A 15,632-nucleotide genomic window follows, 5' to 3' on the forward strand; every position below is an offset into this window, starting at 1 on the left:
TGCAGTCTGAGCCTTGCAATACTTACAGTGCGCATCCAGAAATGTAAGGGTGTCACCCGTTGCAACAGAGGCACCTAATAAACGAGCAGTAATCAGGCCTTTCCGTTCTTTTTGTCGCACTACTTTGACAATTTGAAGCTGTTTCACATATTCATCCAGTTTATCTTTCAAATACTCTGTGAAGGCAGTAACAGTTTGTTTTTGGAGCATCATTTAATATATTGCTTATGCATATCAGGTAACACGAATGGATGTGAATTATTAGACGTATATAATAAAAATTGTTCAATGAAATTGTGTTTTTGTAGCACAGTTTCCTAGTCTGCCCTTCAGGGCTGGAACTAGAGGTAGGCAGAAGAGGCACATGCCTAGAGTACAATAGTGTGGGTGCACTGAACATGTACCTTTTCTGTTGCCTACCCCTAGTCTGGGCCCTTTTTGCTCCTACTGCCCACTTGTTATCCCACCACTTTACGGTAAACCCCTTCCACTTGCTTTTCAACACGCGCATAAACACGAGCACACAAACACCCAGGGAAGGGGTCGTGCAGGGGGCACAGTGACTGGCCAGGTTGCCTAGGGCGCTTGACCAGTTGGGCCCCATCACTGCTGTCCTTTAATCTCATGTCGGATTCCAGAGTAATTTAATAAATAAAAAATGACATTATCTCTTCATGTAAAATAAAAGCTAAATATCGGACTATGCTAGGAATCGGCATTCTCATTAGTGAATTCTGTTACATCTGTAATTAAGGTTTCGGTCAGTATTTTCTACTTAATCTTCAGTTTATTTATAACAATTTTTTATTATCATATTATTTATTATATCATTATATTATTTATATATGTATTTATATATATTTATTAATTATTATATTATTTAGTAATTATAGTTATTTATTATAATATTTTGTTTGGAGACATTTGGTGCCCTTCCACAAACCATATAGTTCCGCGTATGCCAGGATAAACAGCACTTTTGTATCGAAAATATTTCCTTCTCTCTTTATATGATGACATAACTGTTATTGATTGCAATAGTAAGTTATTCTACTTACACTTCAGCTAAACCTACCATCTATGAATGACCACAAAAATAATTCAACCGAGATAAGTAAATATGGTAGTTTTCATTAATACATATTAAATATGCAGAAAATGAAAGCACAGTATCAGACACAGAGGAAAGCTGCCCAAAATTGGCTCCCAAATGAGAAGGGCACACGTACTTTATGCATTTATATAAGGTTTCTGGGCTATACAAATGTGCCTGTGCAGCAACCAACTCGTAAAACTGGACGGTCCATCAATACTAATTTGATACTTACTGCTCCCTCTCGAAGCCCACCCACTATCCTCCGGGAGAAAAACCACAGAAGAAAGTGAATATTTTGTAGGACTTCACACTTACCATCTACACTGGCATCATCCACCAAAATTATCTCTTTAAGAAGTATAGCTGGAGAAGTATACACAACGCTGTACACTGTTCTGAGTAAGGTAGACCAGGCCTCATTGTGAAACACGATTATAATGCTTGTTGTGGGCAGTGGAGGGCAACGCTTGAACTTCTGCTCAATGCACCTGCATGTTAGATATATGGCAAAAGCGGTAGGGATCAATATAAATGAGACATAAAAATACATAAATTTAGTATATCTTTAAAAACTGGGACCCTGATCAATATGAATGATACTTTCCACTAAAAATAAGAAATAGCAGGACTCCTACTGTTGTTGGGCCAAACCTCATGCATATGTTTTACCACCAGCGATTCACTTTTTCGCTAGTGTGAAAGCACTTGGAGAAAAAAAGAGGAGATTTGTCTCTGCGACTATCCTCCTCATGTGTCATTGCCCTTAGCAAGATTAATCATAACATGTGTTGGATTGATAAATCTTACTGGCCATTTAAGGTTAACACATTCTTTCTTTAAACTCTCATTGACATAATGAGTGGGCTGTATTTACTATTATGTAAATAAAGGCAAGCTGCTGGCTACTGACATTTACCCAAGCCCATATGGATGACCAACCGTTGGTCCGGCCTTCCTTAGAATATAACAAGGTTACAGGAATAGGAAAACACTGCAGTCATTAAACAATAATTCAACGTATATCTATTTCTGGATATATCCAGGAGAGCAAATGTAGTTTTCATTAGATTAGATTTCACCATAATTGACTTGTAGGCGGAACTCCCTAGCACTGTGTTCTGGCCCCAGTAAAGCCTGTCTAAAAAATAAAAAGTTTATTGTCTTCAATATTGAATATTTGGAATAGTGGAGGGCCATATGTTAGTCTCAGAATTTGTGCATTTCTTGCAGGTGATTAAACAAAGGGTACAGACATTTCTGAGATAACTTTTAGGTTTCAGACATGGGCAGCACACAGCATACTTTAAATGCAAAAACATTTGAATGAACAATCTCCAGGAAATGGCAGACGCCTCAGTCTATTATACAGCATTTCTGGAGAATTGGTGCAGTTTAACTTCCCCTGGAAATGTGATTTTAAGAATGATAAAAGTGAATCTGACAACATACTCAGGAGGTCTTGTGTCTGGGCCCAGATCTCGGTGAAGTGAGATTCTGTCACTTGCAAAAGCATTAAAACAGTGTTTCTTCTCTCCTCTCTCTTTTTCTTCTTGCTCTTCTGGGGTGAGTGTATCCTCCTTAAATGGCTTTCCTGCTGCTCCAGGTGCATGAGGATCCTGAGGGGGGCGCTCAAGGAATGATTTTAGTTCTGCGGCTGTATAATATCCAGGCAAACATGGTCTCTCATCTCCATTATCAGTCTGCCTCAGAGGGGCATTAATTTGCATTTTGGGCATTGCCTCTTTAATATTGTTCACAGCTTCGATCACAATGTCTAACATCTTTTTCTTCCCACGATGGGCCCCCAGTTCATCCCTTTCCCAATCAACAACTTCTTTTTGTATCAAAAACAAAAATCCCATAAATATTAGTGTTATAAAGCCAAGTTTCCAGTGAATAAATCGTCTCCCTAAAAAGAGTCTTTTTATATTTGCCATATTAAATGTGGGGCAAGATGATGCACGAAAAAGAATCAGTCAGTGGGATATCCCATCACAATTTTCAGTTGCACTGCCAAGCCTGAAAAAGAAGAGAAGTCTTTAAAGACATTATAAACAGAAATTGTGCATAGCAAGGTTGCCAGGACTTGCTTGCTAGATTAATGACATCTTATACTATTGCTGGAACAGCCAAAAAACCCATATTACCCAGCAATTAGAGGAGCAATTAGTGAAGGAAGATAAAATCGTTTTTTTCTAATTTAAACCCTGGCTTCCTTAGTAAGTATTTGCTATTAGCTATACATACAGGCTTAACCAATCACAAGCTGAGCTGTTATATGGAAGTATAATCCTACTGTCAGATGTTGTCTCACAGCTGAAAAAGTGCATAGAGTCACATCTTCTTTCATTATGCAAATATATTTGGGTAGAAATGCCCTTTACACTAGGAATAGTAGGATGGTCATCCTGTGTATGTGCAATGCTGTGCATTTCGATTTCATAATACAGATGGTTAAATAGTGTGCTAAGCAAATGTGTTTATTTAGTGGGATTTTCCTTCCCAGAAAAGTATTTACAGAAGGAGGAGAAGTAGTCACCAGTCCACCTGATTTTATCTTCATTCCTCCTCCAACCTATTTGAACAAAAACATATGCGGTGCCTTAATGAAATATCAAGGTCAAGATGAGCTCACAAATGTAACTTCTTTAAAGGACCAGTAACATCAAAAAATTAAATTGTTTTAAAGTAATAAAAATATAATGCAGTGTTGCCCTGCACTAGCAAAACTGCTGTGTTTGCTTCAGAAACACTACTATTGTTTATATAAATAAGCTGCTGTGTAGCCATGGGGGCAGCCATTCAAAGGAGAAAAGGCTCAAGTTACACAGCAGATAGCAGATAAGCTCTGTCTGTCTAATGGTGTTATCTGTTATCCATTATCTATCCTGTGCCATTTAGCCGTTTTTTCAATTTCCGCCATTGCTACACAGCAGCTTGTTTATATGAACTATAGTAGTGTTTCTGAAGCAAACACATCCGTTTTACCAGTGCAGGGCAACACTACATGATATTTTCATTACTTTAAAACACTTTCAGTTTTTGGTATTACTGTTCCTTTAACACAGGGCTCACAGGGTTAAAGGAACAGTTGAGTGTAAAAATAAAACTAGGTAAAGAGATTGGCTGTGCAAAATAACAAATATGTTCAATATAGTTAGTTAGCCAAAAATGTAATCTATAAAAGCTTGAGTGAACGGATAGTAAAAGCCAGACCACTACTTCCTTCTTCTACAGCTCTCTAACCTATTACCAGCCAGTAAACCAATCTGAACTTGAAGGGGTACCATATGGGACATAACTGTTCAGTAAAGCTGGCCATACACGGGGCGATAAAAGCTGCTGACAGATCGAGTCATCGGCCAGACGTTGATCGGGCAGGGTTAAAAATCCTGTTGGATCGCAGCCGCATCTGTTCATAGATGCGGTCCTGTGTTCCGACTGCCCTTATTTGATCCAATCGTTGGGCCCTACGATTCTGCTGAAGTAAATATAGGCAGAGAATTTGTCTGTCCCTGCTTACACTAGGCGGATTTCAGCCAGAAATCGTGCAACTATTAAACACTTTGTCTTGGTATTCAAAGCTATGTTCCTAGCTTAACTATATCACTATACACCCTGTTATAATGATTTCATGGAGAAAAAACCCAGTAAGGGGATTATATATATATATATATATATATATATATATATATATATATATATATATATATATATATATATATATATATATATATATATATATATATATATATATATATATATATATATATATATATATATATATATATATATATATATACACAGTGGTGTGAAAAACTATTTGCCCCCTTCCTGATTTCTTATTCTTTTGCATGTTTGTCACACAAAATGTTTCTGATCATCAAACACATTTAACTATTAGTCAAAGATAACACAAGTAAACACAAAATGCAGTTTTTAAATGAGGGTTTTTATTATTTAGGGAGAAAAGAAATCCAAACCTGTGTGAAAAGGTAATTGCCCCCTGAACCTAATAACTGGTTGGGCCACCCTTACCAGCAATAACTGCAATCAAGTGTTTGCGATAACTTGCAACGAGTCTTTTACAGCGCTCTTAGGAATTTTGGCCCACTCATCTTTGCAGAATTGTTGTAATTCAGCTTTATTTGAGGGTTTTCTAGCATGAACCGCCTTTTTAAGGTCATGCCACAACAGCTCAATAGGATTCAGGTCAGGACTTTGACTAGGCCACTCCAAAGTCTTCATTTTGTTTTTCTTCAGCCATTCAGAGGTTGATTTGCTTGTGTGTTTTGGGTCATTGTCCTGCTGCAGCACCCAAGATCGCTTCAGCTTGAGTTGACGAACAGATGGCCGGACATTCTCCTTCAGGATTTTTTGGTAGACAGTAGAATTCATGGTTCCATCTATCACAGCAAGTCTTTCAGGTCCTGAAGCAGCAAAACAACCCCAGACCATCACACCACCACCACCATATTTTACTGTTGGTATGATGTTCTTTTTCTGAAATGCTGTGTTACTTTTACGCCAGATGTAACGGGACGCGCACCTTCCAAAAAGTTCAACTTTTGTCTCGTCGGTCCACAAGGTATTTTCCCAAAAGTTTTGGCAATCATTGAGATGTTTTTTAGCAAAATTGAGACGAGCCTTAATGTTCTTTTTGCTTAAAAGTGGTTTGCGCCTTGGAAATCTGCCATGCAGGCCATTTTTGCCCAGTCTCTTTCTTATGGTGGAGTCGTGAACACTGACCTTAATTGAGGCAAGTGAGGCCTGCAGTTCTTTAGATGTTGTCCTGGGGTCTTTTGTGGCATCTCGGATGAGTTGTCTCTGCGCTCTTGGGGTAATTTTGGTCGGCCGGCCACTCCTGGGAAGGTTCACCACTGTTCCATGTTTTTGCCATTTGTGGATAATGGCTCTCACTGTGGTTCGCTGGAGTCCCAAAGCTTTAGAAATGGCTTTATAACCTTTGAAATTGAACTCAGGTGTGATAAACCACAGTTAAGTTATTTTTTAACAAGGGGGGCAATCACTTTTTCACACAGGCCCATATAGATTTGGAGTTTTTTTTCTCCCTTAATAACGTAAACCTTCATTTAAAAACTGCATTTTGTGTTCAATTATGTTATCTTTGACTAATAGTTAACGGTTTTTGATGAGCAGAAACATTTAAGTGTGACAAACATGCAAAAGAATAAGAAATCAGGAAGGGGGCAAATAGTTTTTCACACCACTGTATATACACAAAAAGTCCAACCTTTTCGTAATGCACTCCCCTAGTCCATATGCCAAGTCACGTAGGGTGTGTCCTTAATCATGGTGAGTAAGTCCATGCATAACATATATATGTTCCAGCAGAGTCGCACTCCAATTAAAAAGTGCAAGCAACTTGTCGCCAAAAGGGGCCACAGCGCTCCTCACTCTCAGCTCAGAACATTGTATGCAGCATGAGTATGTGGTCTGCGTCGGAACGCCATCGTCTCCAATTCACCGATCACCTCCACATTGGCATGCACTACACATGAACACGGCGGCGCCTGCATGGCTGGCATCTGTGCCAGGTCCACATTCCTAGGACCCCCCCAAAAGTGCAAGCAACTTGTCGCCAAAAGGGGCCACAGCACCCCTCACTCTCAGCTCAGAACATTGTATGCAGCATGAGTAGACCAAGCCATGACCAGCTCACCACTACGGTTTACCACCCAACACTAGGTTAGTTGGGGAGTCGGTAATAATTGTTCGAAGATAAAGAACAAAAAAGTGTATTATCGATGAGAATTCCGGCTGCCCCAGCGGCCGTCAGTTGTAGATGTATCTATTCAGAGATGTATCTATTGCTGTGGTATCCGTTGTTGTTTCCATCACCAGTCGTAATTAAAGCACTATGTATAATAATCATTTTATCAAAAGAATATAGATACTCGGGTGCGTGGCTTTGTAATATTGCAAAACAGTTCCAAAAGAAGCCAGCACTCACGAAAAAAATAATTAGAATGTCTGTGTGCGCAATCGGCAAATGGTTTTAATATAAACCAAAGAAAAGGATCAGCATTCACAGGTCTTAAAAATATCAAATAATAATTTATTTTAGAGCTATGGACTAACATTTCGGCCCGCCAAGGGCCTTTCTCAAAGTGCCCAACAAACAGTGAAAATGTCTTAAATATATATATATATATATATATATATATATATATATATAGATACATTTATCCTAACAAGGACTGAATTGTTTGACTTCTGTGTTAAGAATAAAAACACACTACATGGGAATTGCTGGTCCTGAAATTATTATTGGATAAATACATATTTTTAACCGTGCTCCCTGCTTTAAAGGACATGTAAACCCAAAAAATAAGTTTGTGTCTAATAAAAAAAAAGACAATTATAAGCAACGTCCCAATATGGATCTATTAAAAATGGTCTGCTTTAAATGTTATTATGTAAATGTAGTTGCTATTGAAAGCAGCATTTGCTTATCTCTTGGTTGTTACTGTTTAAACAATGTAGCAAAAGCCAGGCTCCTCCAGAAATTCAGGTCTGTCAATACCTTGGCTTGTGTTACATTGTTTCAAAAGCCAGAACCACCAGGGCAGAGAATAGAACGGGACAGACTACTTTCAATAGCAACACAAATAAAAACAACTTAAAAACCATGGAAAATGTGTAATGAATGTATTTTGCAAAGTTGCTTAGAATAATATCAACCTTTTTGGGGGTTGACACGTCCTTTAACCATAAAGTGGTGCAAATACTTACAGATTGTATTGTAGATACTTATACATTGTATTTTGAAGATATGACAGGTATAGGATCCATTATCCAGAAACCAGTTATGAAGAAAGCTCCCAATTATGGAAAGGCCGTCTCCCATAAACTCCATTTTATTCAAATAATCCACATTTATAAAAATGATTTCCCTTTTCTCAGTAATAATAAAACAATACCTAGTACTTGAACCAAGCTAAGATAAAATTAATCTTTATTGGAGGCAATAATTGTATTGGGATTAATATATGTTTAAATGATATATTTGTAGATTATGGATTCTTTATTCGGAAAACCCCAGGCCCAGAGCATTTTAAATAACAGGTCAGGTCTGTATTCATATCAGTCCCAAGTGGAGCTTACAATCAAAGGTCCCTATTGCTTCATATGGTGTTCACTGGTTCATGGGCTGATTATTTGAATAAGTAAAAATGGCATGCAGTTGTAAAGCCAGCTTGAAGTTATATTAGGATTTTATATTTCTGCCCTCTGCATCTGTGCAATTAGTGGCAATTTCCTGCATGTCATCACATGGGTCTGATATTTCTGCCCTTTACCTACAAAATTTCAGGTGTGCCAGGCAATTCCACATACTAAATGTCCACAACAAGAACCGAAAAACTACAATTTAATGGAAAGGCACAAACAACACAATGTGGTCAAAAAATCCAGGTATGAAACTACCTGGATGCCTTGGGTCTCATATTTCACTACATAAATATAATCTTTCCTAATTTTGTATTATAAAGATTGAGCTGACACTTAAATTATACCATGTTCACTACCTCAAGTATTATTGTTACAGATATTACTATTTTTATGACCTACAAGTCTGAGGTCAATATTTCATATTAAGCAATGTTACATACAACAGATCTAAAGTTTTGATTGTGAACATAACAAGTACTAACACAAGATATATGATGCAATGTTCAGATCAGCAATAACTGCAATCAAGTGTTTGCGATAACTTGCAACGAGTCTTTTACAGCGCTCTGGAGGAATTTTGGCCCACTCATCTTTGCAGAATTGTTGTAATTCAGCTTTATTTGAGGGTTTTCTAGCATGAACCGCCTTTTTAAGGTCATGCCACAACAGCTCAATAGGATTCAGGTCAGGACTTTGACTAGGCCACTCCAAAGTCTTCATTTTGTTTTTCTTCAGCCATTCAGAGGTTGATTTGCTTGTGTGTTTTGGGTCATTGTCCTGCTGCAGCACCCAAGATCGCTTCAGCTTGAGTTGACGAACAGATGGCCGGACATTCTCCTTCAGGATTTTTTGGTAGACAGTAGAATTCATGGTTCCATCTATCACAGCAAGTCTTTCAGGTCCTGAAGCAGCAAAACAACCCCAGACCATCACACCACCACCACCATATTTTACTGTTGGTATGATGTTCTTTTTCTGAAATGCTGTGTTACTTTTACGCCAGATGTAACGGGACGCGCACCTTCCAAAAAGTTCAACTTTTGTCTCGTCGGTCCACAAGGTATTTTCCCAAAAGTTTTGGCAATCATTGAGATGTTTTTTAGCAAAATTGAGACGAGCCTTAATGTTCTTTTTGCTTAAAAGTGGTTTGCGCCTTGGAAATCTGCCATGCAGGCCATTTTTGCCCAGTCTCTTTCTTATGGTGGAGTCGTGAACACTGACCTTAATTGAGGCAAGTGAGGCCTGCAGTTCTTTAGATGTTGTCCTGGGGTCTTTTGTGGCATCTCGGATGAGTTGTCTCTGCGCTCTTGGGGTAATTTTGGTCGGCCGGCCACTCCTGGGAAGGTTCACCACTGTTCCATGTTTTTGCCATTTGTGGATAATGGCTCTCACTGTGGTTCGCTGGAGTCCCAAAGCTTTAGAAATGGCTTTATAACCTTTGAAATTGAACTCAGGTGTGATAAACCACAGTTAAGTTATTTTTTAACAAGGGGGGCAATCACTTTTTCACACAGGCCCATATAGATTTGGAGTTTTTTTTCTCCCTTAATAACGTAAACCTTCATTTAAAAACTGCATTTTGTGTTCAATTATGTTATCTTTGACTAATAGTTAACGGTTTTTGATGAGCAGAAACATTTAAGTGTGACAAACATGCAAAAGAATAAGAAATCAGGAAGGGGGCAAATAGTTTTTCACACCACTGTATATACACAAAAAGTCCAACCTTTTCGTAATGCACTCCCCTAGTCCATATGCCAAGTCACGTAGGGTGTGTCCTTAATCATGGTGAGTAAGTCCATGCATAACATATATATGTTCCAGCAGAGTCGCACTCCAATTAAAAAGTGCAAGCAACTTGTCGCCAAAAGGGGCCACAGCGCTCCTCACTCTCAGCTCAGAACATTGTATGCAGCATGAGTATGTGGTCTGCGTCGGAACGCCATCGTCTCCAATTCACCGATCACCTCCACATTGGCATGCACTACACATGAACACGGCGGCGCCTGCATGGCTGGCATCTGTGCCAGGTCCACATTCCTAGGACCCCCCCAAAAGTGCAAGCAACTTGTCGCCAAAAGGGGCCACAGCACCCCTCACTCTCAGCTCAGAACATTGTATGCAGCATGAGTAGACCAAGCCATGACCAGCTCACCACTACGGTTTACCACCCAACACTAGGTTAGTTGGGGAGTCGGTAATAATTGTTCGAAGATAAAGAACAAAAAAGTGTATTATCGATGAGAATTCCGGCTGCCCCAGCGGCCGTCAGTTGTAGATGTATCTATTCAGAGATGTATCTATTGCTGTGGTATCCGTTGTTGTTTCCATCACCAGTCGTAATTAAAGCACTATGTATAATAATCATTTTATCAAAAGAATATAGATACTCGGGTGCGTGGCTTTGTAATATTGCAAAACAGTTCCAAAAGAAGCCAGCACTCACGAAAAAAATAATTAGAATGTCTGTGTGCGCAATCGGCAAATGGTTTTAATATAAACCAAAGAAAAGGATCAGCATTCACAGGTCTTAAAAATATCAAATAATAATTTATTTTAGAGCTATGGACTAACATTTCGGCCCGCCAAGGGCCTTTCTCAAAGTGCCCAACAAACAGTGAAAATGTCTTAAATATATATATATATATATATATATATATATAGATACATTTATCCTAACAAGGACTGAATTGTTTGACTTCTGTGTTAAGAATAAAAACACACTACATGGGAATTGCTGGTCCTGAAATTATTATTGGATAAATACATATTTTTAACCGTGCTCCCTGCTTTAAAGGACATGTAAACCCAAAAAATAAGTTTGTGTCTAATAAAAAAAAAGACAATTATAAGCAACGTCCCAATATGGATCTATTAAAAATGGTCTGCTTTAAATGTTATTATGTAAATGTAGTTGCTATTGAAAGCAGCATTTGCTTATCTCTTGGTTGTTACTGTTTAAACAATGTAGCAAAAGCCAGGCTCCTCCAGAAATTCAGGTCTGTCAATACCTTGGCTTGTGTTACATTGTTTCAAAAGCCAGAACCACCAGGGCAGAGAATAGAACGGGACAGACTACTTTCAATAGCAACACAAATAAAAACAACTTAAAAACCATGGAAAATGTGTAATGAATGTATTTTGCAAAGTTGCTTAGAATAATATCAACCTTTTTGGGGGTTGACACGTCCTTTAACCATAAAGTGGTGCAAATACTTACAGATTGTATTGTAGATACTTATACATTGTATTTTGAAGATATGACAGGTATAGGATCCATTATCCAGAAACCAGTTATGAAGAAAGCTCCCAATTATGGAAAGGCCGTCTCCCATAAACTCCATTTTATTCAAATAATCCACATTTATAAAAATGATTTCCCTTTTCTCAGTAATAATAAAACAATACCTAGTACTTGAACCAAGCTAAGATAAAATTAATCTTTATTGGAGGCAATAATTGTATTGGGATTAATATATGTTTAAATGATATATTTGTAGATTATGGATTCTTTATTCGGAAAACCCCAGGCCCAGAGCATTTTAAATAACAGGTCAGGTCTGTATTCATATCAGTCCCAAGTGGAGCTTACAATCAAAGGTCCCTATTGCTTCATATGGTGTTCACTGGTTCATGGGCTGATTATTTGAATAAGTAAAAATGGCATGCAGTTGTAAAGCCAGCTTGAAGTTATATTAGGATTTTATATTTCTGCCCTCTGCATCTGTGCAATTAGTGGCAATTTCCTGCATGTCATCACATGGGTCTGATATTTCTGCCCTTTACCTACAAAATTTCAGGTGTGCCAGGCAATTCCACATACTAAATGTCCACAACAAGAACCGAAAAACTACAATTTAATGGAAAGGCACAAACAACACAATGTGGTCAAAAAATCCAGGTATGAAACTACCTGGATGCCTTGGGTCTCATATTTCACTACATAAATATAATCTTTCCTAATTTTGTATTATAAAGATTGAGCTGACACTTAAATTATACCATGTTCACTACCTCAAGTATTATTGTTACAGATATTACTATTTTTATGACCTACAAGTCTGAGGTCAATATTTCATATTAAGCAATGTTACATACAACAGATCTAAAGTTTTGATTGTGAACATAACAAGTACTAACACAAGATATATGATGCAATGTTCAGATCGGTACTAACAATGAACGATTGTTTTATATGTAACTAATGAAATTGATTCAATAAAAATTGAAATAAAAAAAAAAAATAACCAGGTAAAAGATTAGTCCCACCCCATATGTAATAAAAGGAACTAAGTTTGCCAGGTGCAGTAACCCAACCAATGAGATATTTGCTTTAAAACAGGTGACTGGTTATGGCTACATTCTGATTAGTTGCTTTCAGAACAGTAGTAAAATTTGCAAGTTGTAGTACATACATGTATTTATGTTTGTACACCAACTCAGCACACAAATACGACTTTTGCACAGTGCAATACTGCAGCCAGGGGGTATCCTAATATTAATGACAAAAAAGGTTTTGTCTGTGTAACTGTAACTTGATTACCTGCAGTTTTACAGGGCAGCTCTCTTGTCATCAATACCAGTAAAGTCCCAGTGTTGACCAGTTGCCTGCATGCTTTACAAAGCTAGTGGAGGACACCATATTTTCACTGGTAGTCTGAGCACACATTTCTACATGCTGATACAAAACAGCAAAAAACTGTTGCAAACCAGGATGTCAAATATTGGCCGCAAAGAGCAGCATAAAAAGGAAGTGGGGAAGGGGAGGCATCATTATTCTTCTATATAAATATGTGACACACATGAATGGCAAAATACATGCACAAAAAAGTAAAATACTGTATTTCACTAGACCCCGTGTTTTAATTGAATGGTAAATAAAGAAACCATATTATGTGTATTATTAGTGTATTTTTTTTAATATAGTACCAACATATTCCATAGAATATTACAGAGATTAAACAGCATTTACATCTACAATCCAAGCCTACACATCACACACACTATAGTCATTTTGATGAGAAGCTAATTAACCTGCTTCTGTATTTGGAGTTATTTGTGGAGGAAACCAAAGCAGATATGGGGACAACCTACAAACTTCTGGCAGATAGCGCCCTGGTTGTTATGTGTTTTAGCAGAGGATTCTCAGTATTGTCTATGGCAGGGTATTCCTTGGCGTTTTGTAGCTGTAACAAGTAGCACAGTGTGTCATAGCCCTTATAGGTGATGTGCTCAGGAAAGTATTAACGTACAAGTTGTGTATGATATTATTTCTTCTCCTATAGAAACTGGCACTCTCAGAAAATGAAAAAGTCCAAAATGAAGAATGTGCTGGAAATCCACAAGCAGAAAGTACAAAATAGCTGCAGTTGCTCTTCTGTGAACACGCGTGTACTTAATGTAATCAATGAATGCCCATTATGTGGCAGTTTACAAACAGACAGCCAGTGCACTTTTCTACTTAAGTGTATATTACACCCCAAGGTTGTATGTATAAGCAGCACTCTGCCTGTTACTTCAAATCAGAAGCCAAGAATCCCATCCTCTCTAAATTATTTAATCCATTTGGCGACTGTGCTATGGGTTGTGCATAGGAATGAGTGTATTGACATGGAGCCCTGTGCTATTGCCCTGAATAAACACGGATGTTACCACAACAGGATAAGTATACGGAGTGTTACAATCATGACGGACGATTTGCTGTCATTATTCCAGGGGGGCTTGTCGCCCATCAGAATCTGTTTAAATCACTTCAGGGAACAAGTTGAAATTGATTTAATTGATGGAAATGCTGTTACAAACAGTATTAAATTAATAGTTCAAGCAAACACAAGCCAGCCTGTCTTAGGTAACCTCACAGCTCCTGTAGAACCTCTTGAGAACTAGCAGAGTCAGTGGGGAGTCACAGACAAAGTTTTATATGGTGTCTGTGACTGGCAGTCCCCTGTTTCATGAGGTTCTGGGTAGCTGAGGTTAAACAATACACAATACTATGTAACTCAGGCATGTTCGGAAAGGAAAGCAGCAATAGCAACATTAAATAAACCACAATCCCCTGTGTTTAAAGAGCATTTACAGAGTGTACTAAAGGGAAACAAAGGTAAAAGTAAATAAAGAATGTGTGTATTTAATTCAAAGGAGGTAAAATACAGAGAATAGAGAGTCACAGCGCTTGGAAGTGAGGCAGAGCCTGCTGCTATATATTAAACTACAAGTCCCAGCATCCTTAGGAAGACCAAAGACTGGGCACTGAAGTTATCCCGAGGCTGCGCTGGATACTGAGTGTCAGACAGTCTTGACCTTACCGGCAATGCTACTGAACTTTAGAAAGTTTTGTACTCACATTGATGGAGAAGGGCCCAGGCAGCGCTGCTCTCCGCCGCGGCTCCTCGGACAGACAGACTGCAAGTGGGGACGGAAGAGGGGAAGGTGGATCCGGACGGAGGCGGCTGTCACCTCGGGAACGATAATTGTGATGATGATGATGATGACAGATCTGGGGGCTGATGTTACCGCTGTTACTTCCGCTTTGCTGGACCCAGGTGAAATTATCTAGCCAACTGGTGCGCATGCGCGCTCCTCCACGCCCTTACCTGCCAGCTCCAGGTGGGCAAACCGGAAACGCACGGAGATGTACATAGAAAAGAATGGCAAAAGGTCACGTGGGGAGAGAGGGAAAAGCGGAGCATAGATGAGGTTGTGAGAGAGAGAACATGAGGAGAGTGGAGGTGGGGAAAAAGAGTGAGTGAACATGAGAAGGAGGAAAAAGAAAGTAGAGATAAGAAAGGTTCAGTGAGAAAGACAATGAGAAGCTGAGGACAAAATGAAAAGCTGACAGAGCAGAGAGTGAACATGAGAAGGAAAAAAGAAAGTGCAGAGAAAAGTAGAGTGAATATGCACAAAGGGAAGAAAAGAGAGAGTGAAAAGAAGTAGGAAGGACAGTGGCAGAAATTCAAGTGGGGAGAGAGATATGGGGCATTGATTTGTAGGGGTAAGAGATGGGGAAGGGGGGGGAAGAAAACATTAAAAATCACAAGGAGACATGAGATTGGGAGAGAGAAAAAGGGATAAAGAGCAAGAGAGTAGGATGAAAACAGAATGGGATATAGAGAAAGAAGACTGGGGGGGGTGCCTGAAAGAATATTAGTGATAAAGAAAAAGTGGGTTGATTTAAAAACATACCTCCCAACATTTTGGAAGTAAAAAGAGGGACAAAAAATTTTTCTCTGCATGTAGCGCAGCAATTTTTTGACCACACCCCTTTCTGTGGCCACACCCTCTAATTACCATGTTTGTTTTACAAAATTTGGCAGGTTGTGAAAGTTTGCAAATATTTCTCCTT

General features: G+C 38.6%; 1 protein-coding gene across 1 annotated transcript in view; it reads right to left on the bottom strand.

Moving 5' to 3' along the window:
- The window catches only part of galnt3.S (polypeptide N-acetylgalactosaminyltransferase 3 S homeolog), a 28,114-nt gene extending 12,670 nt beyond the window's left edge, over positions 1-15,444 (bottom strand). Inside the window, exons 1-4 of the mRNA XM_018238839.2 lie at positions 14,634-15,444; positions 2,546-3,115; positions 1,412-1,584; positions 27-176 (exon numbers count right to left, since the gene is read on the bottom strand). Coding sequence (XP_018094328.1) covers positions 27-176; positions 1,412-1,584; positions 2,546-3,033 — 811 coding nt within the window. The 5' untranslated portion in view covers positions 3,034-3,115; positions 14,634-15,444. The remainder of the gene's footprint in view (positions 1-26; positions 177-1,411; positions 1,585-2,545; positions 3,116-14,633) is intronic.
- Between the last annotated feature and the right edge of the window lie 188 nt (positions 15,445-15,632).

This window comes from Xenopus laevis, chromosome 9_10S (genome assembly GCF_017654675.1).
Source record: "Xenopus laevis strain J_2021 chromosome 9_10S, Xenopus_laevis_v10.1, whole genome shotgun sequence".
Taxonomy (NCBI): domain Eukaryota; kingdom Metazoa; phylum Chordata; class Amphibia; order Anura; family Pipidae; genus Xenopus; species Xenopus laevis.